The sequence below is a fragment of the Pelodiscus sinensis genome, unplaced genomic scaffold (genome assembly GCF_049634645.1).
Source record: "Pelodiscus sinensis isolate JC-2024 unplaced genomic scaffold, ASM4963464v1 ctg64, whole genome shotgun sequence".
Taxonomy (NCBI): domain Eukaryota; kingdom Metazoa; phylum Chordata; order Testudines; family Trionychidae; genus Pelodiscus; species Pelodiscus sinensis.
This window is the reverse complement of record NW_027466015.1, coordinates 415,053-433,230: the sequence shown is the minus strand read 5'-3', so window position 1 is coordinate 433,230 and position 18,178 is coordinate 415,053. Positions and strand designations below refer to the sequence as shown.

The 18,178-nt window shown below is 52.9% G+C and overlaps 1 protein-coding gene across 2 annotated transcripts; it reads right to left on the bottom strand.

Annotated features, from left to right (window-relative positions):
* Nucleotides 1–335: 335 nt before the first annotated feature.
* MARVELD3 (MARVEL domain containing 3) lies at nt 336–11,309 on the bottom strand. Of its 2 annotated transcripts, none has more exons than XM_075918208.1 (3): nt 11,152–11,309; nt 10,072–10,151; nt 336–2,768 (listed from the first exon to the last, which is right to left on the bottom strand). In XM_075918208.1, exons 1-3 carry the CDS (start codon nt 11,292–11,294, stop codon nt 2,158–2,160), a joined length of 834 nt encoding a protein of 277 aa, XP_075774323.1. In that variant the 5' UTR covers nt 11,295–11,309; the 3' UTR covers nt 336–2,157. The 2 variants fall into 2 exon arrangements, with proteins under 2 accessions (XP_075774323.1, XP_075774324.1); XM_075918209.1 differs by lacking the exon at nt 11,152–11,309 and adding an exon at nt 10,230–10,396.
* Nucleotides 11,310–18,178: the final 6,869 nt, after the last annotated feature.

Sequence of the window (18,178 nt, the reverse complement as noted above, 5' to 3'; positions counted from 1 at the left end):
GTGAGACATCTAACACAGTATTTCATAACCTTTTTATCAATAAAGTAGGAAATACAGCTTAGATGGAGTTACTATAAGGTGGGTGCATAACTGGCTGGATAACCATTCTCAGAGTAGTTATTAACAGTTCACAATCCTGCTGGAAGGGCATAACAAGTGGGGTTCCACAGGGGTCTGTTTTGGGGCTGATTCTGTTCCATATCTTCATCAATGATTTAGATATTGGCATAGAGAGGACGCTTATTGAGTTTGCAGATGATACCAAGCTGGGAGCAGCTGCAAGTGCTTTGGAGGATAGGGTCAACATGATCTGGACAAACTGGAGAAATGGTCTGAAGTAAACAGGATGAAGTTTAATAAGGACAAATGCAAAGTGCTCCACTTAAGAAGGAACAATCTGTTTCACACATACAGAATGGGAAGTGTCTGTCTAGGGAGGAGTCCAGCAGAAAGGGATCTGGCGATCATAGTGGACCACAAGCTTAATGAGTCAACATTGTGACACTGTTGCTAAAAAAGCAAACATGATTCTGGGATGCATTAACAGGTGTGTTGTGAGCAAGACACAAGAAGTCATTCTTCTGCTCTACTCTGCACTGATTAGGCCTCAGTCGGAGAATTGTGTCCAGTTCTGGGCACCACATTAGTTTAGAAAAGAGAAAATTGAGAGGGAATATGATTGCAGTTTTCAAGTATATAAAAGGTTGTGAAGAGGAATTAAAATAGTTCTTCTTGGTCTCTGAGGATAGGACAAGAAGCAATGGGCTTAAACTGCAGCAAGGGAGGTTTAGGTTGGACATTGAGAAAAACTTCCTAACAGGCTGGTTAAACACGGGAATAAATTGCCTAAGGGGGGTTGTGGAATCTCCATCTCTGGAGATATTTAAGAGCTGGTTAGATAAACATCTACTTGGGATGATCTCGACAGTGCTGGGTCCTGCCGCGAGGGCAGAGACTGGACTCGAGGGCCTCTCGAGGGCTTTCCAGTTCTAGGATTCTGTGAAAACCCACAAGCCGTCCTGTGGCACTGTAGAGACTGATCTGTTTGTTTGTTTCCAAGGTGCCACAGGCTGCTTGTATTTAACTATTCATCTTTAATTCCTGGAGATGCTGAGCTACTCCCAGAGAGTTGGCAAGCCTCCCCATTATCCCTGATGGCTCAGTGCCGTAAGGAGCCCAGGAACTCTGCTACTTTGGCCGTTTTGCTGAGTGCTGGTGGGGAAGGGGAGCGAATACCCCACTACAGCAGGCCAAGTCATAGAAACTGTATTTAATGGGCTGGTCTTTCCCCTGCAATCCATTGCATTGCCAGAACTCTCTGCCATTTCCTTGCGGCTTGCCCAGGTAAACCCCTCTCCCCTCGTCTGAGGCCAAGCTTTGCCTTTTGCTGCAGTAGGGAGTTTGTCGGCCAGCCCCCAGCTGGCTCTTGTTCCTGGTGTAAAGCTCTGCACAGGCATGCAGCACTCAGCTAATGCTCAGGCTGACACTACAGCCGGCTGCTGGCCCTCACTCACCCTTCCACTCCTGCTTGGGAGGTGGAATCATTTCCTTATGTGACCAGTTAAGTTTTCAGAAAGTCAGACCCATGGTTTAAGGTGACCTCTCCCCACCACATGAGACCACGCAGGCTCCAGGCCGAGCCTGGGCACTCTGCCTCGCAGCTGCTCCCTGCATTGCTGTCACAAGCAGCTGGGAATGGACACTGAGGAGAGGAGAAATTGCTGGCTGACCCGTTGTGCTTAGGGAAGCTCAAGTGAAAAGCTGTCTGAGCTAACGAACAAGGGCTCTAGCCAGCTGCTTGTAGAGGAGGCAGAGGCCAGTGAGGGAGCTGGGCCATCTCGCGTGCACAAGGGGACTCGGGTTCCGCCTCCTCCCACGATACTGAGCTCAGCGCGAGCAGTAAGCCAGGCACTGCTGACAGGCGCAGCTGTGGGTTATGGGACTAGGGAGGTGCCTGCTATGCTCAGCCACAAGGCGTAAAGGGGAGGGCTGGCTAAGAGCAGCGTGGCTTGGCCGCAGGAAGGGGGCTTGTGGCCATGGCCCTGCTTTCTGATGCGGGCAGTGCCTAAGGCAGACGATGGTGCAGCCCTTCTGGGGTCCTGGCTGGAAGTCACGGAAAGAGGAATTGGTAGGACACCTGAGGGGTGCACAAGCCCCCTAAAACTCATCCATTTGCACTGGCTTCTCTCTCCGCTGCCGAACTGTTCTGTAGCCCCGGACGGCGAGGCCAGCACTGACTGAGAAGGCCACAACTGCAACGCAGCCAAAGAGCCCAACGGCTATCTCTGCCCCGTGCACGCTGCAGCTGAAGCCTTGGTAGCCTTTGCTCTGGTAGAGCCGCTCTCGCTCTGTGCACACTGGCGAAGTGTAGGCCTCCTGCAGATGGTGGTAGTAGAAGTACAGAGCAGGGAGAAAGCCGAGTGCAATGAATATGTCCAGGCTGCCCTCCAGCAGCAGCCAGACTGGGAAATGCCATGGCAGCCGCAGCACCCCAACCAAAACCAGAAGGCAAGAGAAGGCCATCAGGGCCCCTCCCACAGCCATGGCTGCCCGGGCTGTCGGAAGCTTTAAGTGGTAGAACTGGGTGTCAAGTTGCTGGGCTTTTTCCCCCTCTGCTCCAGTAAAGCCACTGTATGCCCCTCCATACTGGTAGTAGTAAATGCCCCCCAGGCTGAGAATGCCGGTGTATCCGCCTGTCGAGCTGTAGGACACAGAGCCACAGATCAGGATCAGCAGGGTCAGCAGCACTTCCACCAGCTGGCAGCAAGCTGTAAAGATGAACAGTTCACAGGCCAGTTAGCAACACCCAGCCCCCCTGCCCTAAACTAAAAGGGACTGGCTTCTCCCACAGCAGTGCAGAGGCAGGAGGGAGGGCTTGCTTGTCTGGCAAGGAATTGAGTCCCACCAAGGGAAAAGGGACCACAGGACAACACACAAGCCCTCCCTTTTTCCCACCAGTTAAGAACATAAGAATGGCCATACTGGGTCAGACCAGTGTCCTGTCTGCTGACAGTGGCCAGTGCCAGGAGCCCCGGAGGGGGTAGACCAAAGACAATGATCAAGCGATTTGTCTCCTGCCATCCATCTCCAGCCTCTGACAGAGGCCAGGGACACCATTCCTTACCCCCTGGCTAATAGCCTTTTATGGACCTAACCTCCATGAATTTATCTAGCTTTTTAAAACTCTGTTATAGTCCTAGCCTCCTCTGGCAGGGAGTTCCACAGGTTGACTATGCGCTGTGTGAAGAAGAACTTTCTTTTATTAGTTTTAAACCTGCTACCCATTAATTTCATTTGGTGTCCTCTAGTTCTTATATTATGGGAACAAGTAAATAACTTTTCCTTATTCATCCTCTCCACACCACTCATGATTTTATAGACCTCTATCATATCCCCCCTCAGTCTCCTCTTTTCTAAACTGAAAAGTCCCAGTTGCTTTAACCTCTCCTCATATGGGACCCTTTCCAAGCCCCAAATGATTTTAGTTGCTCTTTTCTGAACCTTTCCTAATGCCAAAATATCGTTTTGAGGTGAGAAGACCACATCTGTACACAGTATTCAAGATCTGGGCGCATTACAGTTTTATATAGGGGCAGTAAGATATTCTTTAACTTATTTTCTATCCCTTTTTTAAATAATTCCTAGCATCCTATTTGCTTTTTTGACCGCCGCTGCACACTGCGTGGATGTTTTCAGAGAACTGTCCACGATAACTCCAAAATCTCTTTCCTGATTAGTTGTAGCTAAATTAGTCCCCATCATATGGTATGTATAGTTGGGGTTATTTTTTCCAACGTGCATTACTTTACACTTATCCACATTAAATTTCATTTGCCATTTTGTTGCCCAATCACTCAGATTGGTGAGATGTTTTTGAAGTTCTTCACAGTCTGCTTTGGTCTTAACTGTCCTAAACAGTTTAGAATCATCCGCACCTCACTACTTACCCCTTTCTCCAGATCATTTATGAATAAGTTGAAAAGGATTGGTCCCAGGACTGACCCTTGGGGGACACCACTAGTTACCCCTCTACACTCTGAAAATTTACCATTTATTCCTACCCTTTGTTTCCTGTCTTTTCACCAGTTCTCAGTCCATGAAAGGACCTTCCCTCTTATCCCATGGCAATGTAATTTACACAAGAGCCTTCGGTGAGGGACCTTGTCAAAGGCTTTGTGGACAGCCCTAATCTGGGCATTTCCCATGATTCAAAGTGTGATGACAGGGCAGCCACACAGCAGTGGGGAGCTGTGCTGCACTGGCAGAGTGGGGTCACAGGCCTACTGCGTGTCAAGTGTGCTTAAACGGTGGTTAAAGTACCTGGAGCTCTGGCCAGGGGCTTGTGAGTGTTACAAATCCAAATACATCAACAGCTTGATGAATCCCCCTCTGAATGCGGGGGGCTGATAAGGAAAAGCCAAGTTCCACCCAGTCTGCTTCAAAGGGAAGAGACTACAAGCAGTCCCCGGGTTACGTACAAGATAGGGACTGTAGGTTTGTTCTTAAGTTGAATTTGTATGTAAGTCGGAACTGGTACATATTGTAGGGGAAACTCTAGCCAAACATTTTTTTTAGTTTTGGATAGCATAGGGAAAGGTTAACTCCCCTCTAATGTTTGTTTTGCTGTCTGTTCCCCTGTTCAGAAGATTTCACATCTATTTCTGTCCCTGTGACAAACTCAGGACTAAAGGAGTAACTCATCAAATACCAAACAGCTCTGCACCATGCTTTGAGCTAATAGCTTTATTTCCACACACCACCCAGGGTTCTAGGAGGAGGGTCCTTTTTTTGCTAACACAATGAGGCCAGCACTTTGTTTGTTTTGGTGGAGTCTTTGTTTGCCCAGGGAGCCCAGCATGTATAGGGGGAGGAGGGGCGGAGAGGCTGCTTTTGTCTGCTGTTCGGCAGCCTGTTGCTCAGGGGAGGGGGCAGCCTGTTGCTGGCAGGAGGGGAGGGGGGAGGTGTGCAGGATGCGAGGCCGCGGGGGGGGGGGGCAGCGGGCGTGGGGAGGCACTTTTCCTCTGCCCGGCAGCTCTGCGGGATCCCTGTCCCTGTGGCCAGCTGCTGCAGGCAGAGGCCAGTTGGAGCCGGCCGAAGAGGAGGAGGAGGTGGATTCTAGGACCCAGGTGAGCGAGCCCCGGGGACGCTGCTGCGTTCTGGGAGCCCGGCATGTATAGAGGGGAGGAGGGGCAGAGAGGCTGCTTTTGTCTGTTCGGCAGCCTGTTGCTCAGGGGAGGGGGCAGCCTGTTGCTGGCAGGGGGGGTGGGGGGGCAGCGGGCGTGGGGAGGCACTTTTCCTCTGCCCGGCAGCTCTGCGGGACCCCAGTGGGAGCCGGCCCGAGGAGCAGGAGGATCCTAGGACCCAGGTGAGCGAGCCCCGGGAATGCTGCTGCGCATGTGCGGGAGTTGCCTCACCCCGTTCATATCTAGGGATCCGACGTAAGTCGGATCCACGTAAGTCGGGGACTGCCTGTAATTTGCTTTGATTTTTCTATTTGAAGTGCCTAAGGTGCTTAGCACCCACAGCTTCTGATAAGCCGGTGGGGCCTGTGGGCACTCTGTCATGCTGAGGTATGTGACACATCTTTCTTGACAGACAGGATCAGCAACTCACTATGCACACAAGCCAACAGCATCACAGCAGGAAATAAAGGCAGCTGGTGGTAGACTCTGAAAATAGAACTTGCTTCACGCCCCAGGAGGCAAGGTCATTACCCCTGTATGCCATGGACCCAGCCAGCCTCCCAGCTTTGCACTGTAGCCCGACAGGTCCCCACTCCCCCCCCCCGTCACATCAATCTTGCTTGTCCTCTGAAATGCCTGTATACAGGGCAGAGAAGGAGCAATAAAAAAAAATCAGCATAGCCATTAAGCTTTGATGCGAGATCAGGATATGCAAGCTTCTCTGACCCTGAGTAAGCTGAAAACGTAGATATGAGGAGAGAACAATTAAGGCAATAAACTGAGCTCAAGGCTGCAAGAACTGCCTCAGCTGGCACCCGTGTTGATACGATCACACACAGCCGTCCCTGGGAGAGGAATCTCCCACTGAGAAAAGAATCTCCAGTACTTCCAATTTAGTCCTCTCTCTTACAAGTGTAAATTAAGTTCACAACTCCCTTGTAAGAACTGGCGTCACAAAGAACAGACCAGTACCATTTGGCATCACAGATAAGAAAGAGAAATACGTGACCCCATGGGTATAAAGATGGGTCCAGCAGCACACTCACTTTGTGTCAATCTACCCTCTACCTGCTGGTCGGGTTAGGTGTTTGACCTCCTGAGGTCCACGGGGACGCCCACCTCGTATTTTCGTCTTTCCGAGGAATTGAGGGACTGATCCTGGCCTGACACGCTGGGACCGAGCGACGCAGAAGGGGGTAAAAATTGTACTCGTATGTGTCCTTTTGTTTTAGTGCATGCATAGAATAGAGCTCTTTAAAGATTAAGCTGTCACTTGGTACCATTATTTCTATTTTCTATCTTTATTTTCTTTGTAACCATTTTTAAGATCTATATTGGCTAGCAGTTAAGAAATAGAGCAATAGCCATTGTAACCATATGATTTACAAGCTTCCTTAATAAACCTGTAACTGTTTAAGCTTTAACTTGACTCCTTCAGTTGCTGTAACAGAACCAAGCACAGTTTAAAAGAACTTCAGCCGGTCATAAGGGACAGGTATAGGAAGAGCTTGGGCGTTTGGATTGTGTCACTCCCAGGTAACAGTTCCGTTGGGGCATCTCTCAGTCTTCCCTAGACTGCCCACTGCGAAGGGATCCTGTGTCCTAGCAGCTAAAATCTGAGATGTAATAGGCTCTTCCTATAAACTCAGGGTGTCTGTCAGCCTGTTGGCTGCCTTCTGCGACGGGACCCTGGTCCTAGCAGTAAAGTCACGGACGTTAAACCTTTTTCTCGGTAACACACACACACACACCCTGCCCTGACCGTCGGCTGCCAAGCACTCAGCCACATGGGGGTGCAAAGAAAGAACCCACCAGAGACACGGCCAGTGGAGAACAGCCTATATTCCAACCTGGGGTAGGGTGTTCCTGGCCAGCCAACGAGCCCTATTCTCTAAGCCTTCTCGCTCCCTGAAAATTCAGAGCCAGTGGTAACTGCACATGCTGCTGGATCCAACTAGCCCCTTCAGTGTCCATGCTATTGTACGGCAAATTAACAGTGCCAAATGTCTCAGCCCTTGTGCCCGAAGCCTGACAGTCTACACACTTCTCAAGTGGAAGCAAGCATCTTAGGAGCGACGGGTGCACAGAAATTTCACTCCACCTGCCTGCTAAAGCAGTGTAAAGGACCTTGGCCGTACACTCTCCAAACCATCCAGAGAAGACAGCCGAGTCCCCAGGCGATGAGGCAGTGCGGGGTACTGCCCTGATTCCATGGCAGTGATGGAAGATACGGGAAGCAAGTTGCTGTGTGAAGCTGGCCAGAGGCCCCTTGGCTCCGAGGGAGGAGACTTGACAGCAACTTGACTCTTTCTGAGCAACCCCTACACAGGCACCAAAATCCTCCACTTCCTTCCGCCCAGACAGGTTCCTGGAGGAGTTTTATTGAACAGATCCAGGACAAAGGTCCTTCCTCCACTGAAATAAGCCCTTTTATGGTCCCCTTTCTCTCTCGCCTCAACAGCCACCCCTGTTCCTGCTGCTCTGCTGTAGCCTGTAGGTTGATCCTCATTGCCCAGTCACAGCAGCAGAGAGCTGCGTGCAACTGGTCCGAGGCCTCTCCTCAGCTAAGCCATAGGCATGAGCGAGAGCTCACCAGCCACTGGCTCAACCTTGTCCTCGTCTGCCTGCAGCTCACACGCCCCAGCCCCGACCAGCAAGGAACTGCTCTCCTAGGACCAGGCCCCGTCTGTCTCAGAGGACTTGTGACAATTAGAATGAGGAAGATCCCAAGCTGGTAAGAAGCATCCTAGCTACAGTCCTTGCTGCAGACATGACACTTCCCTGGACCTAAAGTGTGGGTTCCAATCTGGGTTCCAATGGGTGTGCATACACACACACACACACACAGATTACAGTGTGCTGGGTTCCAATGGGTGTGTATACACACACACGTCAGTGTGCTGCGTTCAAATGGGGGTGTGTACACACGCACAGGTCACTGCACTGTACACACACACAGGTCAGTGTGCTGCGTTCAAATGGGGGTGCGTACACACGCACAGGTCAGTGTGCTGCGTTCAAATGGGTGTGTGTACACACGCACAGGTCACTGCACTGTACACACGCACAGGTCAGTGTGCTGCGTTCAAATGGGTGTGTGTACACACGCACAGGTCAGTGTGCTGCGTTCAAATGGGGGTGTGTACACACGCACAGGTCACTGCACTGTACACATGCACAGGTCAGTGTGCTGCGTTCAAATGGGTGTATGTACACACGCACAGGTCACTGCACTGTACACATGCACAGGTCAGTGTGCTGCGTTCAAATGGGTGTGTGTACACACGCACAGGTCACTGCACTGTACACACGCACAGGTCAGTGTGCTGCGTTCAAATGGGTGTGTGTACACACGCACAGGTCACTGCACTGTACACACGCACAGGTCAGTGTGCTGCGTTCAAATGGGTGTGTGTACACACGCACAGGTCAGTGTGCTGCGTTCAAATGGGGGTGTGTACACATGCACAGGTCACTGCACTGTACACACGCACAGGTCAGTGTGCTGCGTTCAAATGGGGGTGTGTACACACGCACAGGTCACTGCACTGTACACACGCACAGGTCAGTGTGCTGCGTTCAAATGGGGGTGTGTACACACGCACAGGTCACTGCACTGTACACACGCACAGGTCAGTGTGCTGCGTTCAAATGGGGGTGTGTACACACGCACAGGTCACTGCACTGTACACACGCACAGGTCAGTGTGCTGCGTTCAAATGGGTGTGTGTACACACGCACAGGTCAGTGTGCTGCGTTCAAATGGGGGTGTGTACACACGCACAGGTCACTGCACTGTACACACGCACAGGTCAGTGTGCTGCGTTCAAATGGGGGTGTGTACACACGCACAGGTCAGTGTGCTGCGTTCAAATGGGGGTGTGTACACGCACAGGTCAGTGTGCTGCGTTCAAATGGGGGTGTGTACACACGCACAGGTCACTGCACTGTACACACGCACAGGTCAGTGTGCTGCGTTCAAATGGGGGTGTGTACACGCACAGGTCAGTGTGCTGCGTTCAAATGGGGGTGTGTACACACGCACAGGTCAGTGTGCTGCGTTCAAATGGGGGTGTGTACACGCACAGGTCAGTGTGCTGCATTCAAATGGGTGTGTGTACACACGCACAGGTCACTGCACTGTACACACGCACAGGTCAGTGTGCTGCGTTCAAATGGGGGTGTGTACACGCACAGGTCAGTGTGCTGCATTCAAATGGGGGTGTGTACACACGCACAGGTCACTGCACTGTACACACGCACAGGTCAGTGTGCTGCGTTCAAATGGGGGTGTGTACACGCACAGGTCAGTGTGCTGCGTTCAAATGGGGGTGTGTACACGCACAGGTCAGTGTGCTGCATTCAAATGGGGGTGTGTACACACGCACAGGTCACTGCACTGTACACACGCACAGGTCAGTGTGCTGCGTTCAAATGGGGGTGTGTACACGCACAGGTCAGTGTGCTGCGTTCAAATGGGGGTGTGTACACGCACAGGTCAGTGTGCTGCATTCAAATGGGGGTGTGTACACACGCACAGGTCACTGCACTGTACACACGCACAGGTCAGTGTGCTGCGTTCAAATGGGGGTGTGTACACACGCACAGGTCAGTGGTAGGTCGCAGTGCGCTATGGAGCAGAGCAGCCCAGCAGCTCAAGGGGGCTGCTCTACCCCCCATGAGCAATGGGATGGCATCTCCACTCCCAAGCCCTTTGCCCCACAGCAGCCAGCCCGGGGAAGGAGAAACCAGCTACAGCCAGGCCTGGCCCAGGCGTCCCGGGGCACCAGGGCCAGACACCGACAAGCTCCGGCCGGTCCCGCCGCCTGCGGCAGCCTGGGTGCGCTGGGCCCGCGGCCGGGCACAGGCAGTCCCCCCCCGGTCTCACCTCTGGCCGTGCGCAGGTAGCCGCACCGGTAGCACTCCAGCAGCGCCGAGCGCTCCGCCTGCTCCCGGGGGGGCGCCGCGCTGCAACACAGAGAAGGGTGAAAGCGGGCGCGGGGGGCGGGGTTGGAGGGGGGCCGCGGGGGGGGGGGCCGCTCTCACCGGGGGGGTCTCTCCGCGCGCGCCCTGCCTGGCGGCAGGTCCCGGTCCCGCTCGCGCTGCGCCATCTCGGCCGGAGCCGCTCACCTGGGGGCGGGGGCGGGGACCTGGCGCGGCGGCTCCGCCCCCTGCTCCTGACAACGGCCCCCCCGCCTGGGATCTGTGCCCGGCTCCGCCCCCCCCCCCCCACCGCTCGGTACCTGTGCCCGGCTCCGCCCCCCCGCCTGGGATCTGTGCCCGGCTCCGCCCCCCCCCCCACCGCTCGGTACCTGTGCCCGGCTCCGCCCCCCCGCCTGGGATCTGTGCCCGGCTCCGCCCCCCCCCCCGCTCGGTACCTGTGCCCGGCTCCGCCCCCCCGCCTGGGATCTGTGCCCGGCTCCGCTCGGTACCTGTGCCCGGCTCCGCCCCCCCCCCCCCGCTCGGTACCTGTGCCCGGCTCCGCCCCCCCCCCCGCTCGGTACCTGTGCCCGGCTCCGCCCCCCCGCCTGGGATCTGTGCCCGGCTCCGCCCCCCCCCCACCGCTCGGTACCTGTGCCCGGCTCCGCCCCCCCGCCTGGGATCTGTGCCCGGCTCCGCCCCCCCCCACCGCTCGGTACCTGTGCCCGGCTCCGCCCCCCCCTCGGTACCTGTGCCCGGCTCCGCCCCCCCGCCTGGGATCTGTGCCCGGCTCCGCCCCCCCCCACCGCTCGGTACCTGTGCCCGGCTCCGCCCCCCGCCTGGGATCTGTGCCCGGCTCCGCCCCCCCCCACCGCTCGGTACCTGTGCCCGGCTCCGCCCCCCCCCCCCCCCCCCGCTCGGTACCTGTGCCCGGCTCCGCCCCCCCCCCCCCCCCCGCTCGGTACCTGTGCCCGGCTCCGCCCCCCCCCCCGTCGGTACCTGTGCCTGGCTCCGCCCCCCCATCTGTGTCCAACTCAACCCCCCCCACCTGTCTCCGGCTCCACGAGGAATAACGGGGCTGCCAACAAAGGGCTTTGATGTTGGCAGGGGAACGTCTAGACTAGCCCAGCTGATCAGCTGTTTGTCGGCACAGAGCAGCAGCCATGTAAATTTAAATGAAGCCGCGATCATTTAAATCGGGGCTTCATTTGCCTTTGCCTAACAGAGACATGTAGTCTAGACACAGCCTTAGATATAAACATTCATTCAATCGTTCATCCATTCATTCAAGTTCTGTGTATTGTTATAGTTACCAGCCTGGAAGTTGCTTGTGACAGAATACTGGCCAGGTATTCTGTACACAAGTGATGGGAGTGGGGAGCGAAGTCCTGATCAGATGCGCATCTCAAGCTCCTGATGGGCTGGCAGCAGAACCTTGGACTCTGACTCCATAGTCTTTTAGTCCAGTTCTTATAGGAATTTCTTCCTATGCCAGTCTATGGGAATTGCTGCATCATGCTGATGTCCAGGGTGGCTGCCAGGTGCTCGTCAGTGATCTCATCGGGTGGATCTCCAGTACTTGGTTTTCTCCACTTGACACCTTTTGGTTGCACTGGCACCTGACACCTTCTTCAGCCCTTTGTTGCTGCATTCTCAGGCTGGCACCTCTCAGAACCATTCATTCATCGTCCAAGCACTCTCTCTCTTACATACAGTCCCTAATTAATGTTTCCCATACAGTATTTTGTATAATAATAACTTTACATATACAAGTTTGCAGATGATACCAAACTGGGTGGGGTTGCGACTTCTTTGGAGGATAGGGACATAATTCAAAATGACCTTAGCAAGTTAGAGAAATGGTCAGAGGTAAACAGGATGAGGTTTAATAAAGAGAAATGCAAAGTGCTCCACTTAGGAAGGAACAATCAGTTCCATACATACAAGATGGGAAGCGACTGTCTAGGAAGGAGCATGGCGGAAAAGGATCTAGGGGTCATAGTGGACCACAAGTTGAATATGAGTCAACAGTGTGATGCTGTTGCAAAAAAAGCAAATATGATTCTGGGATGTATCAACAGGTGTGTTGTAAGCAAAACTCGTGAAGTCATTCTGCCGCTCTACTCCGCACTAGTTAGGCCTCAGCTGGAGTACTGTGTCCAGTTCTGGGCGCCACATTTCAAGAAAGATGTGGAGAAATTGGAAAGGGTACAGAGAAGAGCGACAAGAATGATTAAAGGTTTAGAGAACATGACCTATGAAGCCAGGCTTCATGAACTGGGCTTGTTTAGTTTGGAAAAAAGAAGATTAAGGGGGGACATGATAGCGGTTTTCAAATATCTAAAAGGGTGTCACAAGGAGGAAGGCGAAAATTTGTTCCTCTTGGTTTCTGAGGACAGGACAAGGAGTAATGGGCTTAAAGTGCAGCAGGGGAGGTTTAGATTGGACATTAGGAAAAAATTCCTAACTGTCAGGGTGGTCAAATATTGGAATAAATTGCCAAGGGAGGTGGTGGAATCTCCCTCTCTGGAGATATTTAAGAACAGGTTAGATAGACATCTGTCAGGGATGGTGTAGATGGAGCTTGGTCCTGCCTTGAGGGCGGGGGGCTGGACTCGATGACCTCTCGAGGTCCCTTCCAGTCCTATTATTCTATGATTCTATGAAGAGTTGTAGTTACAAAAGTCACAAAAGTTTCCGGGTGGCATTTTTTAAAAACATTCTCTCTCTGAGTGCTGAGTTAGTTACTGTTATAGTTACAATGTTTCACTTTGCTATTAGGGTTAATTGCTTTGAAGAGAACGGTTATCAATTGTGTAACAATAAGTTTGAGCGTGCCCTGGCACACAGAGAGGGGAGCTGTTTCTGGCTACATAGTAGTATATTTTTAACAGTTTTAAGTTACATGACCTAATATTACATTCCTAACCAATTATATTCTAGAGGGACAATAATTATACATCTAAACATTTAACAATCTTAACAAATAACAATAATAATAATAATAATATAATAAATCTAAACACTTATCAAGCTTGATAACACTAAATCTAAACACTGATATGCTTCTTCTACTTAAAAAACTTCTACTACTTAGACTTTTAGTTGTGGGGAACAAATTCTGGGGAGTCACTTCCACTTGGGGGAATCATTTTTAATACTTTAATATGTTATCCCTACAACCATCCCTACCCATCCTGGCCACTAGCCATTGATGGACCCAACCTCCAGGAATCTCTCTAGCTCTTTTGAACCCTGTTAAAGTTCTAGTCTTCACTGCACCCTCTTGACTGGCCCTCTGGTGAGCACTGCAGCTAGGCCGGTGGGTTGGTGTTTCACTGAGTGGCCCTTTTCCCGCTAGCTGAAGAACATTATTACAGGGAACAGGTCTTGTCTGACAATCTGGCAGATGGTATCAAAAGTGCTAAGTACTGCCCTGCCCTGCCCTGCCCTGCCTGCCCTGCCCTGCCCTGCCTGCCCTGCCCTGCCTGCCCCACCCTGCCCACCCTGCCATGCCCTGCCCCGCCCCGCCCTGCCATGCCCTGCCATGCCCCGCCCTGCCCTGCCCTGCCCTGCCCTGCCTTGCCCTGCCCTGCCCTGCCCTGCCCTGCCCACCCTGCCATGCCCTGCCCTGCCCTGCCCTGCCCTGCCCACCCTGCCATGCCATGCTCGCCCTGACCTGCCCTGCCTATCCTGCCCTGCCCTGCCCATCCTGCCATATCCACCTTGCCTTGCCTTGCCCTGCCCTGCCTTGCCCTGCCCTGCCCTGCCCTGCCCTGCCCTGCCCGTGGCACAGATGTCCTGCTTTGCAAACCAGCAAGGAGGAAGTAGAGTGAAACGCCCAGACTTTGCTTCCTGTGGCTGTTCCAGTGTAAGACGCCATGAGCGGTTTGTGTGGACACTCCCTGGTGTTGTAACTAGAGGTTATGGGGTCTCCTGCGGCTACGTACTCACAGTAAGACAGCCTCCCACCTCCCCACCACACGGCACCTCTCCTGCCACACCCCCATTGCCCTCCCAATCCTTGCTCAGGGCTATTTACGCAGTCGCCTGAAACGCCAATGCAGAGCAGCGAAAACAGGAGACACAATTACCTAATATTTGCTTGGCTGTAAAACAGAACAAGGCAGAACCTTTCCCCGCTCAGGGCATTGACCCAGGAGCTGTTCCCAGTAGCCCAGCCCCACAGCCCTCACAATGAGCACAACACATGGATTCGTGCCTGCTCAGCCGGTTGGGGCTTTGCCTGCCCCCCACCCCGAGCGCTTCTCCCTAACAACCCACAGCAGCCTGGTGCCATCAGCGTGCCGGGGAGCTGAGTGCACCTCTTGGCTGGGAGCAGGGCCTGGGTGGAGGTGGCTGCCCCTGCACTAGCAACCCCCAGGGAGGGCCGGGCCGGGGCGGGGGTTAAGTCCCCTTGCACTCATAGCACTCATAGCCCACTTGAGTCCACCCCCAGGCCAAGGCACACACGGGGCGGAGGGCAGTGGCCTCCGAAATGCAGCGACAGCCCTGCAGTCCCCAGCGCTGATTACCCCGGCCTGTTTCTCTGCAGGTGGGTGACAGGGAGGGATCCCGCGAGGATTCCCTGTTGTGACCCCTCCCTCTGGGCACCTGGCGCTGGCCGCTGTTGGCAGACAGGACCCTGGGCTGGATGGACCGTTGGGCTGACCCCGTCTGGCCACTCTCCTGGTCTTATCGGAGGCTGCCGCTGCTGCTGCACAAACTGAGCCACACACCCAAGCAAGGGGCTTGCCTTGGGTGCAGCAGCAGGCACGTGCAATCCCAACAGTGGGAAGAGGCCGACATTTCCTGGCAGGCTCCTTGAGAGCCTCCTTTCCAGCTCAGCTGGGGCGGGGCGGGAGGGTTACAAATAGTAACTGAAGTCAGCATGCGAGCAAGCACCTCCATGTACATTGTAAAGGGGCTGGAGGGACCATAGAATCCTAGAGCACTAGGACTGGAAGGGACCTCGAGAGTCCCCTGCCCCCGTGGCAGGACCCAGCACTGTCTAGACCATCCCTGATAGACATTTATCTAACCTGCTCTTCAATATCTCCAGATGGAGATTCCACAACCTCCCTGGGCAACTTATTCCAGTGTTTGACCACCCTGACAGTTAGGAACTTTTTCCTAATGTCCAACCTAAACCTCCCCTGCTGCAGTTTAAGCCCATTGCTTCTTGTTCTATCCTCAGAGGCCAAGATGAACAAGTTTTCTCCCCCCTCCCTGTGAGACCCTTTTAGGTACCTGAAAACTGCTATCATGTCCCCTCAATCTTCTCTTTTCTAAACTAAACAAGCCCAGTTCCTTCAGCCTTCCTTCACAGGTCATGTTCTCTAGACCCTTAATCATTCTTGTTGCTCTTCTCTAGACCCTCTCCAGTTTCTCCACATCTTTCTTGAAGTGCAGTGCCCAGAACTGGACACAATACTCCAGCTGAGGCCTGACCAGCGCAGAGTAGAGCGGAAGAATGACTTCTTGTGCCTTGCTCACAACACACCTGTTAATACATCCCAGAATCATGTTTGCTTTCTTTGCAACAGCATCACACTGCTGACTCATATTCAGCTTGTGGTCCACTATAACCCCTAGATCCCTTTCTGCCGTACTCCTTTCTAGACAGTCGCTTCCCATTCTGTATGTATGAAACTGATTGTTCCTTCCTAAGCGGAGCATTTTGCATTTGTCCTTATTAAACTTCATCCTGTTTACCTCAGACCATTTCTCCAATTTGTCCAGGTCATTTTGAATTATGACCCTATCCTCCAGAGCAGTCGCAACCCCTCCCAGCTTGGTATCATCTGCAAACTTCATAAGCGTCCTCTCTATGCCAATATCTAAATTGTTGATGAAGATATTGAACAGAGCCCGTCCCAAAACAGACCCCTGTGGAACCCCACTTGCTATACCTTTCCAGCAGGATTGTGACCCATTAATAACTACTCTCTGAGCAGCTGTAGAGACACCGCATGGATGGCAGGCCAGGTATGCCAGCAACAAGGGTGGGGAGCCTCAGGCCCAGGGGCCAGATGCAGCCCAAGGCTCAGGGTTTCCCCATGCAGTATTGGGGAGCCTGCACTGGTGCTCCAGCCTCCCCCACCCCCTCCCAGCCCCCAGCAGGGCTGGAGCACACAGTCCACTAGCTGCCCCCCCCAGGCTCTGGTGTGTGAGGGGAATGTGGGGAGGGCCTTTCTCCTTCTCAGTTGGGGCCACATCCATGAGGGATTGGAGTTTTCTTCTTGTTTTGCAGCCTCCGGACACAAAAAAGTTTCCCACCCCGGGTTAAAACCTTTCCAGGTACGTCTGAGTTGTAACTCCTGCTGTGAGAGGGGCAGGGAAGACCAAGGGAACCCTAAAAGAGATGTACAGTGTAGGCTGCCTTAGCGCTGCCCCCACTGGCCTCTCTAACACCCGCCATTTCCCAAGGGACTCGGCACTGCACTGAGAGCAACCTCCTGTCTCCTAGCTAAGAACCCTGCCGCCGCAGCTGCAGTTTCGATGCAGTGCTAGAAGGCAGCGAGAAGGGCAGGAGTCAGGACAGCAGAGGAGGGTGAGCAGTTGGGGGGCAGCAGGCAGCTGATGGAGCAAGAAGAGGAGACATGGCAGCAGAGAGAAGAGGGAAAGGTTTAAAAATATTTATTAATAACTTGGGATGCTGCCCACGGCCAGTTGTTTGCACCCCGCGGTGCAGTTTGGGTTTATATGGGATCAACACGTGGCCGGCGAGTGGGAGCCAAAACCAAAACGTGGCCAGTGTAACGATCTTCTGTTGATACGTGTTTTAGTGGTTACATTCTTGGACTGTCATTGCTCATGAAAAGTGCTGTCACATGGGTAGAAATCAGGTAAATATTGCATTTTATTAATATCAGCAGAGCTGACTTAAATGGGGCCCGTGTGTTGTGTAGCCTTGCCTTCATCTTTGTATTCATGCCCGTCAGTGTGAGAGAAGCTATTTGTATATATTTGCTTGCATATGCAACCACACTTAAGTTGAGACCTCCGCATGTTCTGTAAGTATCAGTGTGGCCTCTGGGGCTTCCAAACTTGAGTTGCTCTAGCTCATCCCTGACAGGTGTCTGTCTAACCTGGTCTTAAATATCTGCAATTTCACCCATTGCTTCTCATCCTAACCTCAGAGGCCAAGCAGAACCATTTTTCTTCCTCCGCCTTATGATACTTTTAGATACTTGAAAGCTGCTCTCATGTCCCTTTTCGGTCTTCTCTTTTCCAAGGTAAAGGCCAATTTCTTCAGCCTTGCCTCATAGCTCATGTTCTCTAGACCCTTCATCATTTGTGTCGATCTTCTCTGGACTTTCTCCAGTTTCTCCACGTTTCCTGAAATGTGGAGCCTAGAATTGGACATGATACTCCAGCTGGGGCCTAATGTAGATGGCTCATTCCCTGCCTAGGGGACGTGAGACTGGGCGGGTTAATTTCCAATCCCCCTGTTTATTCTTTTCCTAAGCCAGGAGGGCACGGTAGTTCTGATGGAAGTTGGAGAGGGGATGGAAGCCAGATCCAAGATCAATGAGCTCTTGGAAGTGGGCCCATTGAAAGGAGACTGGACCTGTGGATGCCTTGGGGGTCAGCAGCAAGGGCCTGCTTTGGGAAGCCCCCTCTTTGGAGGTGAACATGGCAGCATTGAGACACCACCCAGAAGCAGGCGCCACAGACACTAACTGCAGATTCATGGGACGGCTCTCACAGATCTTGCACGTGCATAAGATGATAGATCTTCAGGAGGGGGAGCAGTGGCTTAGTGAGGGGGCCAGAGGGGTCAGTTGCCCCTGGGAGAAAAATAATATAAAATTTAGTTAAAAATAGATGTCACACGTTTTTAAAAGAAATCCCATATCTCCTGCCTTTTGTCTCTTTAGACCCCCAGTTACAATTTTCAAAAGCACTTGAGTGACTAAAGTTATTTTTGAAAATTGGACTTGGAAATCTAAGCTCAGATTTTCAAAGGTAATTAAGCTCCTAAAAAGACAGTTGCCAACTCGGATCTTCAAAGATACCTATCTGATCTTTACACACCTTTGAAAATCTGGTCATAAGTGTCCTAGTCAGTT